General features: G+C 39.4%; 4 protein-coding genes across 11 annotated transcripts; 2 read left to right on the top strand and 2 right to left on the bottom strand.

Annotated features, from left to right (window-relative positions):
* Nucleotides 1-195: 195 nt before the first annotated feature.
* Nucleotides 196-1,922, bottom strand: anox (acyl-CoA-binding domain-containing protein anorexia). Its single transcript, XM_076180721.1, has one exon. It carries the CDS (start codon nt 1,631-1,633, stop codon nt 929-931), a length of 705 nt encoding a protein of 234 aa, XP_076036836.1. The 5' UTR covers nt 1,634-1,922; the 3' UTR covers nt 196-928.
* LOC143022502 (histone-arginine methyltransferase METTL23-like) lies at nt 1,910-7,943 on the bottom strand. Its single transcript, XM_076180728.1, has 2 exons — nt 7,706-7,943; nt 1,910-2,614 (listed from the first exon to the last, which is right to left on the bottom strand). The coding sequence occupies exons 1-2, from the start codon at nt 7,799-7,801 to the stop codon at nt 2,030-2,032; spliced, it is 681 nt and encodes a 226-aa protein (XP_076036843.1). The 5' UTR covers nt 7,802-7,943; the 3' UTR covers nt 1,910-2,029.
* Tango6 (transport and golgi organization 6) lies at nt 6,924-16,800 on the top strand. Of its 8 annotated transcripts, none has more exons than XM_076180700.1 (3): nt 8,349-8,576; nt 10,382-10,458; nt 11,124-16,800. In XM_076180700.1, the coding sequence occupies exon 3, from the start codon at nt 11,580-11,582 to the stop codon at nt 14,694-14,696; it is 3,117 nt and encodes a 1,038-aa protein (XP_076036815.1). In that variant the 5' UTR covers nt 8,349-8,576; nt 10,382-10,458; nt 11,124-11,579; the 3' UTR covers nt 14,697-16,800. The 8 variants fall into 8 exon arrangements, with proteins under 8 accessions (XP_076036821.1, XP_076036815.1, XP_076036816.1 ...); XM_076180701.1 differs by having other exon boundaries at nt 10,382-10,479; XM_076180696.1 differs by lacking the exon at nt 8,349-8,576 and adding an exon at nt 9,654-10,183.
* Nucleotides 8,094-20,784, top strand: LOC143022490 (RNA-binding protein 48). Its single transcript, XM_076180715.1, has 2 exons — nt 8,094-8,329; nt 19,899-20,784. Exon 2 carries the CDS (start codon nt 19,917-19,919, stop codon nt 20,739-20,741), a length of 825 nt encoding a protein of 274 aa, XP_076036830.1. The 5' UTR covers nt 8,094-8,329; nt 19,899-19,916; the 3' UTR covers nt 20,742-20,784.
* The last annotated feature ends 6,825 nt before the right edge of the window (nt 20,785-27,609 follow it).

Genomic DNA, 27,609 nt, shown 5'->3' with positions numbered 1-27,609 from the left:
AGGTTAGCTCCACCGTTTTCTTTAGCCAACAGCATGTCTTGACTGGCTACCTCCCTTATATGAGGGAAGAAACCCTTGGTAAATAGCTTCACTGTTCATCTTGCAAGACCATCACAAACTGATACCCATCATTAGTCCCATGCTAACAAAAGCACTACAAAATACTGTACTTGAAAGGAGAATGAAAGCTCGATATAGTTATTTTATACTTTGTTCCCACAATACATTACAAAATAATTATTAGGAAGCTTATATACATTTTGAAAAAACAATATATATTTATAATAGTAATAACAAAATAAGAATGGAATAATAATGATAAATAAATAATTACCAAACATGACAAAGATCCATTGGTTTATTGATAAAATTAAGAACTCTGAAGTGGCAAAAATGTATTCACTACAATTCATCCACACCTATCATAGGACCTTAACTAATATTATTCCTTCTTTCTTCAACTTTTTCCTTTGTCACTGCTTTGATACATCTTTACTTTTCCTTTAATCCTGTGGCAGAGGATGAACATTGTCACTGCATGATGAAGTACCCAATTCCCATTGCACCAAAATTCAGGCCAATCCCCAAACCAGTGGAATACATTACATGAAAGAACAATGCAGTCGCAAATTTTTCTTTGGGGTATTTGAAACCATCCCTTCACTGTGACTTCCACATTTCCCTGCAATTCTATTATGGCTGCACCACTACAAATTAAGGATGTTTCTTCACTACATAACCTTCTAAATTACATTACTAGTCCTGTCTACTTGGCCTGTCACAATTTCTATAATTCCATGTCTGTACTGTAAACATATTGGTGTTATATCTTTGTGGTTGATATCTGAATAACCTGTTTTTGAGAATATATTCAAGCTCTGAATTAACAAGATGTTGCCTATTACATATATTAAAGGAGAAAAAGAAATTAAGAAAATAAGACAATAACAGACTCTTCCTCTGCACAATGCACTGGAAGCTGACCTTCATTGTCAGCTATTTGTGGATCTGCTCCACGTTCCAAAAGCTTCGCAACAATCTTATCATGACCACAGCTGCTTGCATAATGTAATGCAGTTTGTCCACTCTCATCTTGGCAATTTATGTCAATGCTCCGATCCAACAGGGCTGTTACCATTTCTATAGATCCTCTGTCTGCTGCCCAGTGTAGTGGTGACATCCCATCTTCATCTTGTTGGTTGAGATGAACATTACTTGCCTTTTCAATCTTGCTTAGGTTATTTTCCTTCACAAAATCAAATATAGTTTTACACTCTTCATTTATGGACTCATCAGTGTTTGGCAAAACACTAACAGTAACCCATCCAGTTTTTAAGCCACCACCAATGCTTACTTTGCTTTCCCAATCTGGATCAATATCCAATAGGGCATCAACATATTCCTTCATTGCATCATCTTTGCTTAAATTCCCTAAATCCTTCCAAGCCTGCCATTTCTGCTTGCCCCTGAAATCAAATAGTCCTGGTTTGACAGTGTGGCATGGACCTTCTGTTGCTTGTTTATATCGCCCATACAGGTACAAGAGTTTGTCATTTGGTACAGAATCAGCAACTGAGCGTAGATGACCTGCTGCTCTATCAAATCTTTCCATTAAGCTTAACTCTGAATCCATTTCCAATTCTTTTCACAAAGTTTGAAACTACATAAATCCAACTTTTTTTATACTACTTGTTAAACTTCATTTAACAAATTAACAAAGTTATTTTGTTGATGGATGTATGTTAACAATGTTTCCTTCAAGAAGATGGGACGTTTTGTTTATGGCAGCAGTGTATCCTTCTCTATTGCCAAATTGTACAAAACCAAAACCTCGGCTCATGCCACTGGCTTTGTTGAACACCACATTAACTGTGGTAACATGTCCAAACTGGGAGAAGTAATGCCGCAGCTCTTGATGTCCAACAGTCCATGGTAGGTTGCCAACAAACAGTTTGAATGCGTTTCTGGATGCCATCAGTAATGTAGCTTGATCTGTGACTGGCAGTTTTCTTCAAAGCTGCTGAAGCAATCAGCTCCTTGTAATCTGAAACACATGAACTATGTGTGAGCCTGGAAGGTTGGAGTCGGCAATATTATGAGTGTCTGCTTCAAAAGAGGCTAAATTAATCTCTACACATTTAAGATTCCACTTATGCAGGAGGTGTTCAATGGACCAATCAGCAGCACGTTCTTGATAGGAACATAAAAATTGGGCATTTGGATTGTGCTCCAGTAGGTAGGATATAGTCACAAGGATGTCTTCAAACACAGCTGGATCATAAAAGCAGTCTGAGCCTAAAATAATATCAACAGGTCCTAAATGTAACATTTCTGGCGTGAAGAGCCCCCATGTTAGCCCAATAACATGGACCCTTCCCACTAATCCATTTGCTTCACAAGATGCTTGACAGTTTCTGAGGCACTTTGGTAATTGTCCTGAATCAGACAAAACAACATTTGCCCCACACTTTGCAGCGACTACACCTGGAAGAGCTGTGCCTGCTCCTATTTCGAGAACATTCCTTCCAATTATACTTTGGTTGTGGAACCATATATATTGGGCCAGCACAGGAGCACAGGGCCATGTGTACATTCCATAACTTGCACTCACCACCTGCAACAGCATAAAATATATCTTCTAGTGGCACTTACATGCACAGAAAAGTCTTATTTAATATACTGTAGGATCGAGTAATCGGGCCATCACTGGGAGTAAATGGGCCATATAAAAGTTATTCACTTTTTTAATTGAAATTGGTTTTAAAATATTTCACTTCTGCCCTGAATAAATACCTACCTCCATTTTACCAGAATTTTATTTACCAGTTGTAACATAATTTTTAATACTTGAATAACTTTTATATGGCCCATTTACCCCAGTGATGGCCCGATTACCTCATCCTACGGTATATGTATATGTATGTGTATATGTATGTGTATATATATATATATATATATATATATATATATATATATATATATATATATATATATATATATATATATATATTGACACACACATATAATCTAAATCAGACAAAGTAACAAGACATAAACATGGTTCAATACATATCAGAAATGAACACAGACAAAAAAGGGACAATTGGGAGGAACATGTCCAGAGGAAAGGAATGTGGAGAAGTGCAATCACCTTACCCCCTTCACTTTACCTGACTTAATCTGGTGGGTAATTCTAACATATGAAATGCTCATAAATCATATCTATATTTTGTACAGTATATGTGCTCAATGATAAAACAATTAAGCACATTTCTCTTAAACAAATATTTTGACCCGTCAATGAGTTTAGCCCTTGTTAAATTTATATGGTGATTATTTACTGCATTATATTCTTGGAGGTTGTTCCACTATATATATGTTGAGAAAGCCTTGTGTAAGGGAAAGCTAGGGGAAACTTGTCAGTGGCCTTCATCAATGAGGATCTAGGTTTGGGGAGGTTAGGTTGACATCTTTAATCCCATAAAAGACATCAGGTTTGCTTGCCACCCATCGGCACAGTATATGCCGAGTCAAGTCTTGCAAATTCAAGCATGTCAAAGGGATGTGGGAACCAAATGACGCAAAAACCCAGGTTGCACAATCAAACATCAACAACAACAAAAAATCTGGTAACCTGGGGAGCAAACCAGGAAAGACCAGACACAAGGCAGCACCAGGGACACCCACAGGCTTCCCATCAAACACACACACACAAACGTTAGCTCACCTTTTTTAGAGATAGCGATAGGCCTACAGACCACCACAAACATGCTGACCAAAGCTGTAGAGTCCCAAGGCTTAATACTATCCTCCCTGATGCAAGGAAGTCACAGGAACTGGCCACCACTTCAGGCCCATCCGGCATTCCCCTGGGCACCCGTCGTTCACACCAACTAGAGTCCATCCTAATGGGTAACACACAGGGCCTCTACCCTAAAAGCAACAGAAGCAAAATCTCCTTCCTGAAGGAACTAACGCTAGAAGAGGACCCAATGTTCATTGCCCTAACGGAGACTCACCTGGCTACCGACGTAAAAGACTGAGATAGGAATAACCAACTACACCCCATTTAGAGCTGACAGAGAAGGAAGAAGCCATGGTGGTGCAATGGTCTACCTCAGGCACGATCTAGCCGCCCACACCCAGGCCACTATTATCCCACTCAAACGGGGTGATAGAACTCTCAGCCTTACACATAACTAACATAAATCTAATCATTGTAAACTGCTACCACCCACCTCAGTGCAGTCTTGAAAGCTTCTCGAAAGCTTTGGAAAAACTGAATGAAGTGCTGGAGACCATCTCACATGCCATGACAGATATCATCATGTGCGGTGACTTCAACTTCCCCTTTATATGCTGGCCTGATGGCAGAACCTGTGGGGGCACTCTAGAAGACCAAGCCCAAGCCAAACTCCTTCTAGAGACCACCAACAAACTGTTCCTAAACCAGCATATAATAGAGCCGACTAGAAGGAACAACATCCTGGACCTCTTTTTTACCAATAATGAATAGTCTGTCAGCAATTGCAGATCAGAGAAAACAATCTTCTCTGACCACAATATAATCCATATCAACACAACTTACATCAAAAGTAAGACACCACAGGAATCCCTGACTCCTCCGGACATAACACCCTTTGCCAGCTTCAACTTCTTCAGTCAAAAGGTAGACTGGGAACAGTTACAACAGGATCTCAGGAAGATTGACTGGAAGCTAGCACTGCAGGAAACTGATCCCAACACCATTCTCAACACACTATTGAGGATTTTGCTGGAAGTGTGTACTGCCTATGTGCCACGAAAAAGCAACAAAAAGGATCACAGGTAGACCATCCCGCACGACAGGAAAATCCTCATGCGAAAGCATGCCAACCTCAACCTAAAACTCATTAAAAGTAGCAATGAGACCCAAAGGCTCTCAATCTCCTCAAACATAGAGGACATAGAGCAGAAAATCAAAGACTCACACAAGGAGCAGAGAAGAATGGAGGAATACTAAGCTATAGAAAACATAAGGCACAATCCGAAATTCTTCTACAGCTACTGTAAGAAATTCCTCAAAACCAAGTCACAGATTGGGCCCCTAGTGACTGAACAAGGAACCATAACAGATGACCCACAGGAAACCTGCCAGATGCTGGCACACCAATACAAGAGTGTGTTCAGCATACCAAAGACACAGATGGAAATCCTCGACCCCACAACCTTTTTCAACCAGGTGACTACGAACCTGAACCAGCTTACCGACATTCAAGTGACAGTAGGGGACATCAAAAAGGCAATAAAGAAGCTCAGGATTAACTTGGCCGCTGGACCAGACGGCATTCTGGCAATCCTACTCCTACAATGCAGCGAGGTCTTGGCAGTCCCAATCCATATGTTGTGGCTAGCCTCTCTTGACAAAGGAGAGATCCTGGCACTACTAAAACAAGCCATCATAAGCCCAATATACAAAGGAGGAGATCGGACTTTGCCAAAGAACTATCGCCCCGTCACCCTCATGTCCCACATTGTCAAAGTAATTGAGAAATGCGTAAGGGACAAGCTGTTCACACACCTTGAAGTGAATAAACTCATAAAGGAGAATCAGCATGGTTTCAGGAAAGGTCAGTCATGCCTCTTAAACCTACTGGCACACTACGACTGGCTACTACGGAACCTGTCGGAGGGGAGAAATGTTGACACAGTATTCCTAGACTTTGCCAAAGCCTTCGACAAGGTGGACCACGGTGTCCTCCTCCACAAGGCAAGGGATCTAGGAATCTCAGGGAAGCTAGGAGTCTGGCTTCACAACTTTCTGACAGACCGTACACAAACAGTCGCCGTTGATGGTGTGAAGTCCATTGAATCCAAGGTAATAAGCGGAGTACCACAAGGATCTGTACTTGGCCCCCTCCTATTCCTAATCCATATGAATGACATAAATAGGAGTGTGGTTTCAACCCTCCTGTCTTTTGTCGACAATACCCACATCAGCCGTGCAGTGCGGGAAAGTGGGGACGTGCAACATCTACAAGACGACCTCAACTCATTTTATGCATGGCCCAACAACAGCAACATGCAATTCAACGAAGAGAAGTTTGAGGTCTTGAGATATGGCACAAACCAAGGCATTAAAGACAACACTGAACTGCACACAGAAAGAGGTATGAAAATCACACCCAAAGCCCATGTAAAAAGCCTGGGCATTCACTTAAGTGATGATGCCACTTTCCAGCACCACATCATGCAGTCAGTGAAAACAGCAAGAGGGATGGCCAGCTGGGTACTAAGAACTTTCTCCTCAAGAGAGGTTCAAGTGATGCTTACCCTCTGGAAGGTGCTTATTCAACCAATCCTGAACTATTGTAGCCAACTCTGGTTGCCACACAAACGCGGAGACATCCAGATGCTTGAAGCTGTTCAAAGGAACTACACCAGGCATATCAAAGGGATGCATGATATCAACTATTGGGATTGCCTGGGAGCACTAGGTCTATACTCTCAACAAAGGAGGAGAGAAAGATACAGGGCCATTTACACATGGAAAATCCTAGAGGGACTTGTTCTGGACCCCACGCCCTCAACAATCAAGCCATACCACAGTATAAGGCATGGGCGTAAGTGTGAGACACAAACTCTCCCATCAAGAGCCCCAGATAGGATTAAGACCCTACTAGCAACCAGCCTAGGCCATGAGGGGCCAAAAATCTTCAACGTCCTCCCAAAAGAGGTGAAAGAGAAAACCAAATGCTCGGTAGACAGCTTCAAACATGCACTAGACAGGTTTCTGCGGAAGGTGCCAGATGAGCCTCCAGTGCTAGGCTACACCGCCAACAGTAGGTTTTCTCCAAACTCAATACTAGACCAACTGGCCCTTGCAAGGAGGGACAACAGGACTGGCAGCAGCGGTAGTCCACTACAGCTGTGAGGATCGACCTTGGAACTTCACTAAGTAAACTAAGTAAGCCCCTTGGCTACTTGAGACACCATCTTTGTTTTGATAGATGTGGAGGTCAGAACAAAGAAGAAAAAAAAAAGAAGGCAGACTGACTTGGTCAAGTAGATCAGCCAAATTGGCAATGGGCCAGCGGTTTGGATTTTATGGATGATTATCTCTAAATTAAAATTGACAACTTAATTGTTGCCATGAAAATGCAAATCTGGTATGATGCAATGCCCCACAATGTTTTTGACATGCCCACATGATTTGTTGACCCATAAACCACACGTATTCCAAATTTCATTAAAATTAGACCAGTAGTTTAGAGTTTGTGTATTTCTTTACCAAAATCTTTACAAATTACCACCCTTAATTCTCCCTTAATGGTAGTCTAGCCAAAAATTTGGAATAGAAAAAAAATTGTATCTCCCTTGTTAAAGCTATTTAATTTTTTTTTCTAATAAACTGTGATCTTTCATATGTAACAAGAATTTAAGGGGTAAACCAAATATGAAAATGTTGTGCTCATGGATGATGGTAGGGTACCATCATCCATGAGCCTTAGGCTTAGGCTTACTCCTGAGGCTGAGACCTGTCCTGTGTACCCTTGTCTAATACATTGAGGAGGTTGTCACCTTTGTCCGCTACTAAGAAACTACTGTTATCCTCATAGCACTGACGAAGTAACAAGGTAACAGTATAAAATCTAATATAGCTACGGAAGTACTAATGTACGAACATGCAGTGTAGACATTCCAATGAATAGGTACATTATCATACCTCAGGGATTGCAACCTCTAAGCAATTCTGATCCCTTGAAGAAGCCGAAGGACGAAACCGGAACTTTCTCATATGCAACTGGTGTACCTCCGCCATACGTTGACAGCAGTGACACGGTGTCAAAGATTCAGTGAATATGAAGTACAATACGCAATTCCATAGGCAACAATCCCTACCGACATCCGTCCGTGCTTGTTCTGCTGATTTTGTTTACTTGTTACCGCACCCTACCTCAGGGAGCTCGAAAATAGTATATATATAAAAAAAAACATATAATTGTCACTAAAGAAAACTAAATTCGTTATGGTTAATTATGATAAATATTCAAAATAAATTTACCACAGCTTATACAGTAATAATTAAGGTATCATAGAATATATGAATGTATTTCTTCCAAAATGTTCGGTCATTGAGACAGTAATCTACTAGCTATATTGTCCCAACTGTCTGACAAGTACGTTGCTGAAGCCCACGTGTGTGTAAATCATACAATCAACTGTTTTAATAACTTTAATGGGATAAGACCCTGAAATAACTCATAGCATGAAGATCACATCTCGTCCACGCTGCCTCTTGGTATGAATTATTACTGGAACAAAAATTGTGCCACAGACACATTATCAGGTACGAAATAATTGGACGTAGATATATATTCAAAATATTCACTATGATTCACTCAAAACAGAATTAATTTGCAAAAAGTTAAATTCATGCAAAGTATTTTCTTTGTAAGTTAACATATTTTCAATTTTGAGAGGGTTACTCAAATTGATTACGAGCTCATGTAAACAAATAAGCTTATTTTGGTGTGACAAATCATTGAAATTTTTTGTCGCTAAGTCATTTAACATATATAGCTTGAGCCAAGTAGGTAGGAACTCGTTTGTAGAAAGTGTCATTGTAAAATTGTTAAATAATTCCTACACACCCCAGCACCGAATGATGCTGGTTTCATAGACTGGATTGGGAGTCATATTTACATATGATAGTACCAGTACCACCACTGAGGTCCACAATGGAAATAAGCGTACATGCTTTTTTGTGTCATCCTCGGCAATTTGCAATTATTATTTCGAAATATGTGCTCTTGTCATTATCTGCACTTCATGTATATTGATTCTTTGCCAAATAAAGTCTATCTATCCACTGTACATTACATTATTATCATGTACGGTGGTACTATCATATGTAATGATTATATTACTTGCTACTTGTAGTTCTTTATGATTTATCTGGTCACACTCCACCAATGGTGCTCTGCAGGACCCTCACATCAATAAAAATATACTTCAACTTTATAATTTGTATTCTTTGATGGTGAGGTCTTCCATACTTAGTGAAGTTCTGAGGTCGATCCTCACAGCCGTAGTGGACTACCGCTGCTGCCAGTCCTGTTGTCCTTCCTTGCGAGGGTCAGTTGGTCTGGTAGTGTCCCTTGAGAGAACCTACTTATGGCAGTGTAGCCTGGCACTGGAGGCTCGTCTGGCACCTTCCGCAGGAACCTGTCCAGTGCATGTTTGAAGCTGTCCACCGAGCATACTGTAACATTCAGACAACAGTAACTTTCGGTAATTTTGTCTGTTAATGACACGGCTGAAGTCTGCTTCAACACATTCCAATTGTGAATTGGTCCTACTATCTTCTCTCTCTCTTGGTTCTGTATTGCTTCTGGCAGGGTGTTGTGGTGGCTGTAGGGATAGCCTGGTATCGGTGGATGGTCTGGTAGCCCATCCAGCCATTGGTCCATCTTTCTCTTGGAAGGTTTCCGGGCTAGTATCAGTCTGGTCTCTGAGATCTCTACAGGAACATCTTGATTTTTTCCTTGAAACCTTGGATACTGACAATACGTTGTTGATCAAGTGGAAGACTTATGAAATCTTGAGGCTGACTTAAAAGAACAAAAACCAACACAATACAACTAGGGGTTCAAATAGGTTAGACCTGAGTCAGCTCAATGGATGTTTACGCCTTCCTCAGTAGGGTAGACCACCCCCAATAGATGCCTTTTTTTATTTCAATTAGGAAATCCAATGATTTTTGAGTCCTACCCCTAATGGTGCCCAAACTTTATTAGTATAGTAAAGGAAGCATATTTTTCTCGGTATTATTTTAGTTGTGCACACCTACATGATATAGCATTAGAAAATTAAATATTAATTTTGTGAAATATAATACATGAATGTAATATGCGATTTTCTTGGCGAAAATGAAAAAAAAAAAAACTTGCTAACAAACAAAACTGCTAGGTTATGGTCCAGATGCCATGCCAGTCTAGTCACTATCAGATGATGGCTTTCATGTTGTGGATTGGGTGTTCTCTAATCCAGGTGACATTAATAAGCAGTTACGAAGACAATAAGGCTTCCTTGGACTCTATGAGAGAACACTAGGTTCTGCCATTGTTAATTCCCTGAGATACTATAGTAATCAGGCTGTCAGCATCCGTGATGATGACCCAGACGATCTTTAGAATTTGAGGTATTTGCATACTTTTTCTTGGTGGAAATCAATAAAAAAAAAAATTGCTTAAAGCAAATATACTACCAAATGGAGCTACAACGTTAGGTTTGAGATGTTTTGACATTGTGTACTGGATGTTCTACCACTCCAAGTTGTCACCATGCTACATATTTTTAAAACAGTAGTACAGTGCTGAGCTTCATGCTTTTCTTTAAGCTGTGAAACTCCTCTACACCCTGCAGTCTGATCAAATGCCAAAACGGTGACAACCCTGATGACCTCTAGAATTACAGGTACCACATTACTAAATGCAGGTTAGGTATGTTAGGTTAGATAGATTTATGATTTTTTAATTTTTCAATTTCTTTAACCTCTTCATCCATCAAAACAAAGATGGCATCTCAAGCAGTCATTGTGATTTTGTTTGTTTAGCCACTTTTTCTGGTATTGACTTCCAAGAAAAATGTATATTACATTAATGTATTGTAATTTACAAAATGATGCATCATACACATTGCATATGGATCTTCAAAAAAATATATATCTGAATACTTAATTTCTACAAATACAAACGCTCCATATGCAACCACCACAGAGAAAATGTGGAACTCCTCGTACTACAATGAGCTACACTAATAATCTTTAAACAGCAATACAATATCTCTTCTCCAAGTGATTGGTCCTGACATGTTGCTAATGTCCTGTAGGCTATGTGTCTTCTGCAAGAGAAACCAATGGCAGTGGGTTGATTGACTGATCGATCTTAACTCTTAAGTTAATAATGTAAAAATTTTGCTGTGTAGTTGAATGCCATTGAGGTCCTGATGTGTGGAATTGTATACCTCAGCCTCATTTTGGCTGGTGATTGCCATTTTCTCAACCACATAAAAAAAATCTAATGTTAAGTAACATTTTGAATCCCCTTTACAACACTTGCTAAGACTTGGTTATTTTGCAGGAGAGCTACAACAGGGAAGAACTCTACTGTCTTTGAGAATATGCTAAAGCATAACCATTGTGGCTACCATTAGAATTTGGCAAGCCATTACACCATAAAAGCCCAGGATTTGCTGTAGAAGTGGATGGGAATCCTGTAATTGCTCTACTCAGGAATTCACCTCAAGCTCAAGGATTGCCAAATGTATTATGATAACTTGCTCTTTCTTTTCATTACCTACTAATATTAGTGAATTCATATTTGTGTAGTGTTTGAGTTATTTTGTGAGAAGTAAATAGTGGTGTATGTAATTGACAGAATGTTCTCTTTTTCATATGGTGTAAAGTATATTAGACAAAGCAGTCTTAATCTTATCTTTATCAAAGAACTTATGAAGAAAGTGAAATCTATAACTGATTAAGTTCCAGGCACTTTAAATTATATTACTCAAATAGAGAGTTCAACTGGTGTACCATCATGTTGTCTGTAATATTTGATGCTTTTAATAAAATTGCTGAAACAGGAGCTGGTGAAAAGACTAGAATACAGGATGTAGAAGCAGCAGAAAATGCAGCAAAGTTGATATTAGAGTCTAGTGTTTCAGCAGAAACAAAGAAATCTGTTGAAGAAAGGCAGGCACAGTTACTTGGGCATTTAGATCAGAAATCAGAAGCTGATCCAAGATTAAAATGTGCATGCTTTGCTTTAAGTTTACTGCAGGAAACTCAAATTGTACTTGATAACTTACGATTAGCAGCAGAAGTAAAAGCAGACTCTCCTAGTACTGAAGATGGGAAGAAGAATTTAAGAAGAGACATTCCTTCAGTTCCAGTTGACCTACTTAGCCTTCAGCACCACAAGATAATAGAGAGAATTACTCAGCATATTTTCTATCATCTTGTTTTACCTTGTGTTGACGTTGAGACAGGGCGTTATATCAAAGTTACTCTTGCTCGCAATAAGTTTGTCACAGGACCAGATCTTGTAGTTGTGAAGAATGAGGATAATAAATACAAACTCTTAGCAGCCAGCATGAAGGCATTGGTGGAAATTTTCAAGCATGAACAAATTGGAACCAAAATTCGTGCAGTTTATCTTGGTGAGGTACTTAGTGGGCTTTTGCAGCTTTGCTTTTATGCACCTTTTGTAAAGAAAGAGCCAACAGGAACTCAACTATTCAGGGAAGAGTTGCAAGAACTCCTGAAGGCTGTAGACCCAAGCCATGCTGTCAAACACTTACTACTGCTTAAAGGAATGTGTGGAAGAGAACAGAAAGGCTGGCTTAGAAAAGTGTGTGATTCCTTTCTTACACGCCGATACCTGATGTGTCAAGGTGGTGTCAGTGCAGTTGTTCGTGCAGGACTTGAAATAGTAGATTCCCATGACTGGCAGAAGTGCGAGGCAGTGGCAAGTACTGTGGCTCGAGCAGAAACTAAGAATATTGATGAATTCTTTGGTTGCCTCGGTCCTCAGGTTGTAGAATTAATTTGTCACAAAAATATAAAACCTGAAGTGATGCGAGTTCTGGGGAGTATTATCATTCAACTGTCTCAGCGGTCCTACACTCTTACTCACCAGCATATTATGAAACATTTGCTTGAGCCATTGATAACTATAACTCATTCAGATGATTCAAGTATCGTTGACGGAACTAACCTGACAGAGCGTATGGAGTTGCTGCACAGGTTATTTATAACATCCACTGTTCCCACATCTTCCCTTGCCACACATTTTACAAATGTTCTAGAACCCATATGTGCTGTTGCACAGCTCCCTACAACACATGTCCGAAAAATTGCCCAGCAAATACTTGTCAGATACTTAACTCAGCAAGAGTCAAAGGAAGCTGTCAGAACATTACTGGTCCTTTCTACTTTAGAAACCTCAGAAACAATGCCAAGGGTAAACCCAAACTTTGGGATTATGGTAGATTCTCAGGGTGGAATAGAAGTACGGAGGGTTGAGACTAAGGTTAAGATGGATGATTTTGATTTGCACGAGCAGCTCATTTCTTGTATTACCCACCTATTAGATTCACTAAAGATTAAGGAAGTGGTTGTTGGGTTTTACACTCAGTTGCCCCAATACCTTGATTTTACAGTGCTGAATGAAAAGGAAAAACCAGAGACTTGGCTTTTAACAGAAGAAGATGAAATCCTACAACAGATTGAAGGTATGAGGAAAGTGAATTTGGTCACATTACTTTTAACACAGTTAATGGATCAGGAAGGTTTAACAAGTGCCATTTTCCATGACTTTGATGTTGCCCTTACATTAGTTGAACGTCTTCTTAAAACCTGCGAACAGTGTTGTGAAGACGAGTCCTTTGCCAAAACACAGAAGGCCCTCATTATGAATTCTGTAATGCTTGTACATTGCTATGTCAATGAACGTGTCATTACTAAGAAGATTGAGAGTAGTGAATGGCAGGCTTTGAAGAAATTACTTCCTTCATTAGAATTAGTGGAGAAGAGTATTGATGATAAGGCAGTTTTGTTATTTACAGAGCAATTGCGTAATATGATCCTAACACATGGCGTAAGTAAGAGCTTGTCAAAGGACGAAGCATCTAAGAAGAAAGAGGTTTATGAGGAACTAGTAGATTTCAAGGAAAAGATTAGGGAGATGAAATCAGGTAAATTTGAAAATAAAGAAAAGATGGCAAAATCAAAATCAGATACCCTTGTGCAGGAGGTCAGTATTGGTGTTGAAAAAGAAAGTAGAAAGTCAGAGACTAACAAAGATAAAAAAGAATTAATAGATGGATTAGATATGAAGGATGTCAAGAAGGAGAAACTGGAACATAAATCTGCTTATCAAGAAGCACTTGATGATATTTGTAGTCCTTTATTACCTACTCGTGGTCATGGACTTCTAAGCCTTGGGAAACTTATCGAGAAGAAGGATAAAGAGGCCTTGAAGAATAAGGATGAGATACTTGCCATCTTTGAACATAATTTACAGGATGAAGACTCCTATTTGTACCTCAATGCTGTGCAGGGTCTTGCAGTTCTCTGTGATGTTTTCCCAGATAAGATCATACCACTTATTACCAAAGAGCTTACAGATGGGAAGCGGAGTACAGAAGATAGAATGAAAATAACAGAAGCACTCACGCAGGCAACACGAAGGCTTAACACATTACTGCCCAAATATAAGGGAATCTTCATTAATACATTACTACAAGGTGCTCGAGATCCTGAGCCATTGGTTCGGGCATCCAGCCTTTCCAATTTGGGAGAAGTTTGTAAACTTCTTCGCTTTAGTCTTGGATCCATTGTTTTTGAAGTCTTCAGCATCTTGAGTGCAATTGTTAAACACGATAAAGCTCCAGAAGTACGACGTGCTTCCATCCTGGTTGTTACTAATATTTTACGTGGCCTAGGGGAAGATGCTTTTCGGGTTCTGCGAGAAGTGCTGCGTGACCTGTACCGTGAACTTCGCTTAGTTAATGCACAAGATCCAGATGATGTTGTTCGGCTTCATGCCCAGATAGCAATCGAAGAGATTGATTCTATCATGAGAAACTTTTTGCTTCCAAAGCTCAATCTGTCAAAGAAGATATATGTTATGGAAACTCCAGAACGATTTTAGGAAAACATTATGTAATTTTGGTGTATGTATGTATATATGTATAAACTGTATTTCCCTTTGGGCTATGTCAAAATATCATTCACACATGCTCCCTCACCCCCCATCCCTCACCTGCACCCTTCCATGCATCACAGCATCACTCATACACAACCATTCTCCACTCACCCCTATCTTCTGTCTTCTCCCTTCCTCAGCAGACATTCCTCCTCTTTCCCAATGCCCCTTTTACTCCATCCATCCATCTCATCCTTGGTCACCCCCTCATTCAGGAGGAGCCAAAATAAGAGGGAGGGATTTGGGGGGTGAATGGGAGTGGAGTATGTGGGGATGGGATGGGTAGGAGTGGAATTTATGCCCTTGTTTTTTGGCTGACTCTCTTGTAAGAGGGAAACAGTCATTGGCATATGTATGTACTATATATATAATTGTATATAAGTGGATGAAGTGAACTTTAAAGAAATACCAAAAATTTGGTAGATGGATGGCAATACCTACCTTGTAAGGGGGAATAAGCCTTTGGTGAATGTATGTATGGATGGATGGGGTGAAAGGAGTATTGAATGCAAGATGAATTTCAGTAGGGCGAGGAAGCGAGTGCAAAAGATAGGAATAAATGGATAATAGTTGTACAAAATGAACGAAGAAATGACATGATCCAAAGTGCTTTTCTTGTCTATAAATTATTTTAAGTGAATGAGAAGGGAAGTTGACATATAATGAAGTCAACCAATCTATTTCTGCAAATCTCTTTTTTGAGGAGACCCATGGCTCCTAGGTAACTGTTTTGGAACAGTGATTTTCTAGATGCAGAAGTTCTTGTATTTAGGTGTAAGAGGATAGGACTTTCTCTGAAATAACAAGTACCTGAAAAAAGTGTTGTCCAAATCATGTGGTAAGAACAAACTGGAGCTAACAAAACTTGTTTCCTTATCATACATGTATTGTTTGATGGAGTCTAATGAACTTCAGATATATATGTATGTATGTATATATATATATATATATATATATATATATATATATATATATATATATATATATACATACATGATGTTACAAATAATTTCTGACAGTCGTCCCAGGGCTGGAATCCCAGGGTGACTGTCGGAAAGTGTCATGATATGTGCTGTCACTTGCAATTCACTTCAGATATATATATACATATATATATATACATATATATATATATATATGAAATTGTGTAGTGGTTGATATTTGTCAATTTTTTGCATATGAGCTGTTTTGATAAATTTTGCAGAACTTAGATGTATTGGAACTTGAACTGTTATTATATAACATTATTTACATTTCTATAACAAATAAATTGTGTCTGGATGTTAAAAGTTTGAGTCTCCTGTGGGAGTAGGTAGGGTGATATACATTCAGATCTTGATTTAATTTAATGCCATGTGACATATTTTGGAGTTAATGGATTTCAACTGTAATTTAACTTTTTTGAATGGACATTTTGTCCATTAACGTAGGAAAATCAGTATTCCTAACAAGTATTTTGAGATCTATACACTGCTGTAAATATATTTTATACTACTTGAGGTAAGAAAAAAAATCAGTTGTTGAAACTACTTATACATACATATACCAATGGCTTTTTCCCCCTTACAAAGGAGGTAACCAAAGTCAAACACTCCCACCCATTTCAACTCTGCATACTCCACTACCATTAACCACCCTTCCCTCCTCTTTTCTTGGCTCCTCCTGGATGACAGGTCATGCTTGTATCTCGCCCACTGTCCTGGGTCAGAAGCAATGTAGCAAGACACAGCACATCCACAGCAAGGCTGCTTCATTTAATCAGACAAGAAACAATGGTCTCAAACTGTCCGGAAATAGATTCAATTTGGAAGTAGGTAGAAACAACTTTGCCAACCGTGTAGTTAATGAATGGAATAAACTTCCTGCACAGGTAGTGCAATGTAGTTCAATTCGAAGCTTTAAGAATCATTTAGATAAACACCTAAGCAAGATGCTGTAATGATTATAATTTATTTTATAGTATTTGTTTTTGTTTTGTTATCATTTGTCTGTTTGATTTTCATTTATTAGTTATATGTCAATTTATTATTATTTACTATTTACCTGTTTGTTTATTATTTAACTATACCTATGCATTTATTTATGTATTTTATTTGTTATTTACATTATTATAGTTTTTATTTATTATTTTCATAATTATTATTATTATTTTTTTTTTCATCCGACCTAGATATGGACCAAAAGGTCTCCTGTTGGCATGCTCCACCTTTGTAATCCTTTGTTATCTAACGCCTTATATACAAGGATAGAAGATTAGTCACACATGACTTACCCTTGGAGAAACCATGCTGTGAGTCACGACTCAAATTATGTCTGTCGGTGTGATCTATTAACTATTATTGATTCAAGCATTTTACCTATAACTGATGACAACTGATTGGCCTGTAGTTTCCTATAGATGATTTATCTCCCTTTTGAAAACAGGAATGGTGTTTGCCTGCCCCCAAGCAATAGGCACAAAACCAGTACAAACTTGTTAGATATTTCTGTTAACTGGATGCAGATTTCAAATTTACGCTCTTTAAGCACTCTCGGAAAAAATTCACCTGGACTCGGGGATTTTGTAGGTTAAGTCTCTCAATCTGTTTGACTACTTCTGCCTTACAAATGCTGATATTAGATAGTCTACTTTCGTCATCCCCACTGAAAATCCAAATTTATGGAATAACTTAAAAGAGGAAATAGTCAAATAAAAAGATTGATATAAAACTGAATTATATAAAGAAATTTACCTTTCCATACAGATGCATCAACTCTTTAAAAGAAGAAATAGTCAAATGAAAAACAACATAAAACCAAGTTTGAGTGATAGAGATGGTACCCTGTAAATTGTCTATATACCAGAAGATTTCTTCCCCCTCACAAGGGAGGTAGGCAGCCAAGGTATGCACCCATCCACACCTATTTATTTCCCACTTAGAAAAAAAAAAAATCTAAGCTCATTTTTTATGGAGGGCCATCACTGTCCCAGCCAAGTTCACTCCATCCACCATTGTCATACTTTCAGTTTGCTCTACTTCAGTCATTCTTTCCATATGCCCAAACCATAACAGTATTTTTTTTTCATCCCTATCTGCCAGCTCCTTTTTCCACCTGTGTATATTAGGTGTATCAGTCCATTGATCTGTTGGCCCATTTGTTTCTTGAAGGAGACCTGCAGCCCCCCCAAAAACTCAGCCACGGTCACTGGTTCAGCCCAAAACCACTTGAAGATATTTTATGATTCTGTGGGAGGGGGGAATATAGGGCAGTGTAATGTAAGTTGCTCTGTGTCTTCTGTGCAATTGGTTATATGTTTACCCAGTTGTATTTCGCGGGAAGGGGAGCTGCGCTTGTGGTGTCCCGCCTTTGTACCTCGCAGTGTCTAGTTTGCTTTTAAACTCATGAATGGTTTTTGTGCACACTATTTCCTTGTCCAGTTTGTTGCAAGTGTCTACCACTCTATGTGGAAAACTGTTTTTCTTCAGATCTCTTCTGTAGCTATGTTTTTTAATTTTCTTTCCATGTCCTCTTGTGCTTCTCCTGTCCCAGTTTAACTAGTCCTTTCTATCAAGTATTTCTGGAGCAATAAGTCAGCTGCCAAGCTCATTCTGTGTTGGTGCTATTTTAATGTAGAGTGGTGACTTGAACATAAGCATCTATCTATATACCAAAAGGCTTCTTCACCCATATAAGGGAGGTAGCCAGCCAAGGTATGCACCTACTCCTTCCATCCCATTCCTATCTCTCCTATTTGTTTCTTTTTCATCTTAGCTCACATTATTATGCTAGTACACTTTGTTCTTGACTTGTGACCACTCTGTTAGGTTGGTCGTTGTGAGTTTGAATTTGGGGACTGGAGTTTGTTATATTGGGTTTTGGGTTCTGGGTTCCAGTTTCATTATTAGAGGTCTGACTAGGACCACATTTGGTGAGATTCTTTATTAGGTTTAATTTAACAAGAGAAGATTCACTAGAAGTTCCCAGGACCAAGAATACTGGGTAGTCCAGGTCAGTGTCTACTTCATATCAATATGGGTCAGAAGAGCAAGGTTGGTCTGGGAATGCATGGTTTAAATTTTTTGTGATATTGGAGTGGTAGTTGTTGTTGTTGTCGTTCCCTAGACTGTCTGTCCGAGCAGTCCCGTCTCCCCAAGGAATGCTACAGCCGAAACTGGGTTTTCCCACAAATCCTTTATAGAGTGTATGTTGTGTTGTTTGCGTGCATGATTGTGTATAATGCAGTCTTCCATTATGTGTTGTATGGTATGGGGTGAAGTGTTACATCCTGGGCAGCTGTTCATAATGCGGTCATCCAGCCTCTTCTGGTAGCTTAGAAGTGCTGGGTGGTGGCCGCACCGCAGTCTGGCCAAGTGGACTCTGTCCTTTCGTGGGAGAGAGGATTCAGAAGGGTGGATATCAGGGGGTCTGGCTCATTGGACATTCTGGTATGATAGCAATGGCTGTTACTTCCCTTGTTGGAGAAGATGGATCAATGTCAGTGAGTTTGGTTTTGGGTGTGGAGACCGGCCTCATTGCCCTGTTGATAGGGAGGTATTACAGAGTGGGGTTAGAGGGCGCTGTTGATGTTGAGCCTGAGAAAGCTGCTACTCTCTCTCTTCCTTTGTTGTTTGCATTGTGATGTTGCGGCTACAGAGGAGGTGATCTTGCAGGAACAGTTTCTCAACTAGATGAGAGTAGGATGTACAATATTTGGGGGCACCTTTTCAATTGTGCCCCCCCATGTGGGGAGAGCAGGCAGGTGGATTCTAAAAAGGGCTGCTCAGTTGTGCTGGCTGCTACTGAACTTAGTGCTTTCCTGATCCAAGTATAGGTCAAGGGATCAATGGTGAATGCTGAATCCAAAGACCCAATGTCAGTTCCTCAAGGCTGCAGCAGTGAATGGACGTGAAGACGTTCACGGAGTATGAAGATGGACAGCAAAATGACTTTCTAATGTTCTTATTGCAGGACCACTTCATGCAGGTACCCATCATCAGTCCCTACAATTGGAACACATTCCACAAAGCTCTGTCAACCTTATCATACACCTCCAAGTCCATGAAAGCCCGCCTTCCCCCAAAAAATAAAAAATCTGATAGCAGCTAGAATAAAAGGAAAAGTGCCACACATCATGGAAATGGTTAATAAGCTTTTTTCTGATTACAGATGATTATATAAATCAAGATGGACCACATCAAAAATGTAGGAAAGAGGCCTCACCATGATCGAGAAGAACTATGTCAAACACGTCCCAAATATCGCCAAGGGAAGAAATTGACTGCTGTGAAAGTGTATACAGTAAATGATGAATCAAAGTATTTAATTGTGAATGGTGTTCCTGCAATTGGGTTACAGGCTGAATTAGAAAGAACTTGTTCAAAATATGGTAATGTAGATTTCGTCTCTCATCTTACAGACTATCCATCAGAAGAATATACTGAAGTATTTCTCGTGAAGTATATGCATATCAAAAGTGCACGATTTGGTAAAGTTCAGTTAGATGGTAAATCATTTTATGGGTCAGTATTGCATGTTTGTTATGGACCTGAATTAGAGTCAGTGAAAGACACTAGGGAAAAACTTCAGGACCGAAGAAAAACTATAGCAGCATTAACTAAAGATAAGTTTGATCCTGGATCAGTGCTCAGTCATAAACAGAAAAATAAATTCCATCATGATACTTGTGCAAAGAGAAAGAGAGAACCACGAAAGCGAGGATATGAAGGATCACATTGTGTAGATGTTCTTGATGTCACAAAAGCAAGTGAATTTGGGATGAATGTTACTAATAATGCAGAAACCATAGATGTTTCTATTAAGATAGCCCATCCAAGCATAGATTCTACAGTATCATATACACCAACCATTAGTGAACATAGAGCTGAAAAACCAGTAAAGGTTGCTGAGTCTGCCCCCTCGTCTTCAAGGAAAGTTGTACATAAATCAACAGAAAAGAAGAAATTACTCCTTTATGACTCGAAAATAAATTTATTAGGATACAAAAAATAGTAATAGAATGCATAAGCTGTATTTTGACCAAATAAAGAATATCTTAGAGTATAAATTCTATTAAGGAATTTCCCCTAATTTTCTGCAAGAGGGAATGGAGAGCCAGAGTTGCCAGTTAAGTGAAGTAACCTTGCTGTAGATGTGCTGTGTCTTGCTGGATTGCTTTTAATCCAGGGCAGTGGGTGAGATATAGGGATAAACCATCATCCATGAGGAGCTAAGATGAGAGGGAGGAATGGGAGTGGGTATTTGTCTTTTGACTTGACTATCTTCCTTGTAAAAAAAAAAAACCTTGGTATGTAGATAGATAAATTTTATTAGTGAAATGGAAATTTACACTTGAACATAAGTTTTGATATTGAAATGGAGACTTAATGTTTTTGATGATGAGAGCTATACATGGAAAGTGCTCATTATTGTATGAGGCCTAAAACTGACTAGTTCTTCTTTCTCATTATCTTTTCCTACTTCTATCTGATAGCTCTCCTCCACTTAATCCACTCATGTACATCTTCCTGTGACTTGTATTACACCTTGTATTAAATGGCATTTGATGTTAGAAATTGTGTGGTATCCCTAGTTAAGGGCCTTCAGTGCATACATTTGTATAAGGCCATGTGTACTGAAACACCCATAACTCCCAGTCTGTTCATACTTTTGCACACATTATTTATGTTAACACTTCCATTCACCCACACACTTACATACATATACCAAAGGCTCTTTCCCACTTTCCAGGGAGATAGCCAAAATCAAAATGCATAATTCCACTCTCACCCATTTCAACCCCACCTTGGCCTGAGATAATTTTCTTTTTCTATTAATGAAACCCACAAAAACACAGCCACACACCACACAGAAGGCATGAAAACATTTTTATAATACTGTCAGCCGTTACTCTCCCACTTGAGCAAGGGGATAGGTGTATGGTGTGTGTATGTTCACCATGGTCTTGGATCACATGTTGGACTCGTGATCGACAGCTATTACCCTCCTGGATGAGAGCTCAGAGCTCATATATGACTGATATATGGGCAATGCTGTAACCTTATACGCACACACACTACCAGCCCACGAGAGTTGGAGTAATGTCTCGCAGTGCAGCAATACTGAAATTATTTCAGCCCTGGGTGGGATTCCAACCCAGACAGCTGTAGTGGCGGCCGCGAATGCTACCACTGCAATTACTCACAGATCAGGCTACATGATTCGGAGCTCTCATCTGGTTCAGGAGTTGCTTTTAGTCACAAGGCAAGCACATCTAAAACTTTGAGGAATAACAAATGGCAAGTGACAATGTTTTGTCTGCATATGAAATTTTCTTATGGGCAGACTATTTTTTTTTTTTTTTCTAATGAAAAGTTTTCATTTGGATGTTTTCTAAAAAAAAATCTCAAGAAAGGAAGGTTTTCTTAAAACTTTTACCACTTCTTGAAAAGGGAGAGGAGGCAGAGGGAAACAAAAGAGAATTAAAGAGAATAATGAGAGAGATGGAGGGGAGAAGAGGAAGAGGAGAATAGTAAGGAGAAAAATGGAGGGTAGAAAAGGAGTCAGGGTAGAAAGAAGAAAAGAGGAGAAGGGGAGACAAGAGAGAAGGAGGAAGAGTATGAGGATGGTGGGATAGGGAGTAGGAGTATGGAAGAGGGGAGAGGAGGAAAAAGAAGAAAGGGGAAGGGGAGGAAAATGAGGAGGAGGAAGGGAGAGGAAAGAAGGAATGGAATGATTCAAGGGTTGTCTGGCATCACGACAGCAAAGGTCATTGACGTCGAGAGGAAAAAAGGAGTAGGGGGGGATAGAAGAGAAACATTAGAATGACCAAGATAATCTGGATAGGGGGAGGAAGGAAAGATGTAGGAGAAAAAAGAGTGATAAAGAAACAACAGGAAAATAAAAAGAGAATATATATATATATTCCCCCATGGACCTGAGCCACAAATCATTCTGTTTTAGGGAAAAATATCTAATCCTAGAGGAATGATGCTACTTTTTTACTGAGATTATCCCTCCATTGTTCTATTGTCTCTTAAAACTGTCTTGTACCACTTTTTTGAGTATATATTTTCCTTTTCACATCTGTCCCATGTGGTAGGGTGAGGAAAGAATTCTGTCACCAAATTTCCCATGCAAGTCATAAAAGCTGACTTAGTAGGATGGAGTTATGGGACTTAGTATCCTGCTCTCTAAAATTATCCTACAAGAAGCCAAGGGATAAGAGGGCCTGGAAGGAGATATCCAACCAGAACCCTAAGATTTGGGTCATTAAATGTACATGGTTGTGGTACAGATGAAAGTAAAAGGGAAGAGGTAGGCAGTATGTCTATGAGATAGCAGGTGGATGTGTTGGTATGAAGTGAAACTAAGTTGAAAAAGATATGTGATTTTGAGTTTGGAAGTTTGATGGGGGGAGGGTGGCAGGACTGAAGGAGAGAAGGGGTAGCTCTACACGTAAATGATGAGATAGGAAAGTGTGTGCTGGAGTGAAAGGAAGTATCTTCAAGGTTAATGTGGATGAAGGTAAAATTGGGATGGGAGATGTGGGTCTTTGAAAGTGCATATGGGCCTGGTAAGAAGAATGTCAAAGAAAGGGAGGCTTTTTGGATAGATTTAAATGAGTGCTTAGAGAGTTTTGGGAGGAATGTCAACGTAGTAGCATTAGTTCAATGCTAGAGTAGGAGATCAGTAGATGGTTGGGAAGTTTGGAATGCCAGATAAAAATCATAGTAAAGAGCTAATGGTGGAGATGTGTTTAGAGAATTAATGATAGCTAACACAGTGTTTAAGAAGAAAGTCAAGCATACCCATAGGAAAGGATGGTGGATGGAAAGGTAGTTGATAAGGCATTAGTGGACTATGTAGTGGTATCCAAAGGAAGGATAGGAAGAGTTCTGGAAAATGTTCTTAGGGGAGAGAGTGGTGGAATGTCAGATGATTTTTTTGGTGGAAGGTAAGTTATGACTCGTCTTTGTATCTTTCAACATCTAGTTTGTTCTTCAATTCTTGTATAGTTTTTGCACACATTGTTGCTTCATCCAATTTGTTCCAGATATCAACCACTCTGTGTGGGAAACTATTTTTTTTTTCAGATCTCTTCTATAACTATCCTTTTTGAGTTTTTCATGTCTCCTTGTTTTTCTCTTATCTCACTTTAATAAATCTTCTCTGTTGAGGACTTCCATCCTTTTCATAATTCCGTAATTGGCTAGTAGATCTCTTCGTTCCAGTTTGGCCAATCTTTGTTTGTATGTCAATTTAGTGTTGGTGCCATCTTTGTTGTTGCTCTTTGGATTCTTTCTAATTTCTTTATATTCTTTTTTTTTGTACTGGGTGTCCATGTTTGAAATAAAGTGTTGAAGTATGGTAGGGGTTAATCAAGGATGAGATGGATGGATGGGGTGAAAGGGGCTTTGAGCAAAAGGGGTCTCTTGAGGAAGGAAGAGAGAAGGCAAGAGATAGAGGGGAGTGGAGAATGGTTGTATTTGGATTATATTTTGATGCATACCAAAGGGATTTCATCTCATCTTCTCTCTTTTCTATGCTGAATACAGGAGAGGGTGGAAGGTGGAGGGGAGTGGGGAATGGTTGTGTGTGGACGATATTTTGATGCAGCCCAAAGGAATTTTTCCTTGTCTTCTCCATTTTCCACATGAGCAGACAAAGATTTTTTTTTTATCTGCTGTTAAATGGATGTGCTGTGTCTTGCTGCATTGTTTCTAACCCAGACAGGAGATAGAGATGACTCTTCATCCACGAGGAGCTAAGATGAGAGGGAAACAAAGGGGGTAGATGGGAGTGGAATGGGTGCCTACCTTTGACTTGGCTACCCTCCTTGTAAGGGGGAAGAAGTCCTTCATATAAAGGTATAGATTTATATTTTTTTAGGTCTAAAAAATACACATGAATTTTCTATTTAATTTAATTTCCCCATATCTCAAAAGTTTCATTATAAAATGTACAAAAATTATAACAATCTTAGAAATAACAAATGATTCTTATAATCAAGTTACATATAAACGCATCAGTCCTGAGCAGCACATTTAAACACAGCATTTATGAAGGTGAACAAAAAATACTTCCGTCCATACATATACCAAGGGGTTTTTCCCCCTTAATAGGGAGGTAGCCAAAGTCAGAAGGCATACACCACTCCCACCCACCACCCTTTCCTTCCTCTCATCTTAGTTTCTCATGGATGATGGGTCATCCCTGCATCCCACTCCCTGCCCTGGGTCAGAAGCAATGCAGCAAGACACAGTACATCCACAGCAAGGCCGCTTCACTTAATTGGCAACCTCCCCTCTCCGCCCCCTCTTGCAGAAAAATAGAAGATGTGGAGAAATCCCTTCAGGCTGTGTCAAAATAATGTTCACACCTAACCACTCCCTACCCTCCCCCCATCTCCCATCCACTCTCTTCCTTGGATCACAGTATCACCTATACACAGCCATTCTCCACTCATTCCTATCTCCTGCCTCCTCCCTTCCTTGCTCAACAGGCATCCCCCTCTTGCTTAACACTCCTTTCACCCCATTCATCTCCTCCTTGGTTGCCCCTTCACCTCTGCCTTCCACACCTCTTTTACTAACTGTTCCTCACTCTTTCCATGTGTTCATACCATCCCAATACTCATTAACCCTGTCTCCCATGTCCTTTTTCACTTCTGCTCTCCTCCTTACCACCTCATGTTTTACTGTTTTACGCTATCCAACCTTGCACATAAATACATACATGCAAAGAAATCACAAAACACACGTGATGAACTACTTTTGCAGAAACCACCAGGAAATTGAAAAAACAGATACAGAATGTTTTCGTCTATTAAGACATTTTCAAAGGTACCTTTGAAAATGTTCAGTATCTGTTTTTTCAATTTCCCGGTGGTTTCTGCATAAATACATACATATACCAAGGGCTTTTTCCCCCTTACAAGGGAAGCTGTCAGAGTCAAAAGGCATAATTCCAATCCCACCCATTTCACCCCCACCAACTCCACTCCCATTCAACATCCATAACCCCCTCTTTTCTTGGCTCCTTCTGGAAGACAGGTCATCCCCACATCTTGCCCATTGCCCTAGGCAAAGCACGGCACATCCACAGCAAGGCCACCTCATTTAATTGGCAACCTTCTTCTCTCTATCCCCTCATGCAGAAAAGACAGAGAAATCCCTTCAAGTTCCATCAAACTATCACACATGACCACTCCTAACCCCCATCCACTCCTTTCCATGCATCACAGCATTATCCATATACAATCATTCTTCACTAAACCCCTATCATCTGTCTTCTCCCTTCCTTCCTCAACAGACACCCACCTCTTTCTCAATGGCCCCTTTACCCCATCCATCCATTTCATCCTTAGTCGCTCCCTCCTGTTCACTTCATCCACCTCTGCCTTCCACACTTCTTTTACTGATCTTTCTTCACTCTTTCCAACCTTGTAACCCTTACCATACTTCTCAGACATTTCATCTCAAACACATTTAAACTTTTCCTCTATGCCTCTCTTAAATTCCATGTCTCCCCCATAAAGTGCTGCTGGCACAATTACCCCTTCATATAATCTCTTTGCCTCCATTCCTAAATGCCTATTTCTCATTACACATTAATCCCCCAATTTGGTTCTCTCAATCTACAATTTACCTCCACCTCCATTCCTACCTTTCCTGCCGCATACAACCCCAGGTACCTAAAGCTATCCACTTCCTTCAGCCTCTCTCTAAGACTTCCAAACTGCTGCCATCCTCTCCCCTTGTACATCTCATCACCTTACTTTTACCCACAAAAAATACTTAGATGTTGATAAAAATATTTTGGCACAAATATAACAAATACAAAAATATATGTGCACAACATGTGAATACAGACACAAGGACCACTTGTCACACAATAGAAAACCAAAAAAATTTGGACGGGTTTTTGAGTGTTTACAGATAACTTTTTTCATACAGACAACTGTACTAAAATCTAAGAAAAATTAACATAGTATGATTAAAGTTTATCATCAATTCATATGGTCATTCTGACTCAACATTATTTCAGCAGAGGCTTCTTTGTAAGCTTAATCTTTCTACATTCTCATCAAATACAAATGAGCAAGTCTAAAAAAGCATCACAGTTTAGTCACAGCACGTGTTCTTGAAACAGGTCCTGCCTCATCTTGTCCATTATCTAAAGTGCACCAAATCTTTGTAAATCTGAAAGAAGATTTAAATCAATACATTTCTAAAAATTAAATGAAAAATAAATTATTTACCCATTTTCATATTTTGCTACCATATAGATGGAATAATGTTACAGGATATACAATTCATTATAATGATGAATCTGAGTTACTATAGAGATACATCAAAAGACATTTCCCCTCCTTAGAAAGGGCATGGCTATGTCAAAGTATATGCACACCTTATGTCTATCCAAAACCAATTTATTGGTACTCCCATCTCAGCACTTCACAGATGAAGTCATCTCTGTTCTCTACCACATTGCAGTCAAAGACAATGCAGTGTAAGACAGTACTTCCACAGCAAGACACAACAACCAAGGTAACATCCCCTTCCTCTCCCTCTCTCCTTTTTTTCTGCAAAGCAGGTAAGTATCCCATGAGGTCATGTCATTTCTTCCTCCAATTACAACCAATTTCCATTCACTCTCTTGCTTAACATACATTCCTCTTGTATCCAATGCCCCTTCACCCCTATCCATCCACCTCATTCGTGGTCTTCCTATCAAGTTCACTCCATCCGCACCTGCTTTCCATAGTTCTCATCATTCATTCTTTCCATGTACAGTGAGTCCTCCTTATATGGCAATTCTTTATCCGGTAAATTCAGTTACGGTATTTGGTAATTACTACCCTCGATTCTATTTGCGG

This window comes from Oratosquilla oratoria, chromosome 3 (genome assembly GCF_046742065.1).
Source record: "Oratosquilla oratoria isolate Oo_2021 chromosome 3, ASM4674206v1, whole genome shotgun sequence".
Lineage (NCBI taxonomy): Eukaryota > Metazoa > Arthropoda > Malacostraca > Stomatopoda > Squillidae > Oratosquilla > Oratosquilla oratoria.
The sequence above is the reverse complement of the archived record's forward strand: the minus strand, read 5'-3'. Positions and strand labels throughout refer to the sequence as shown.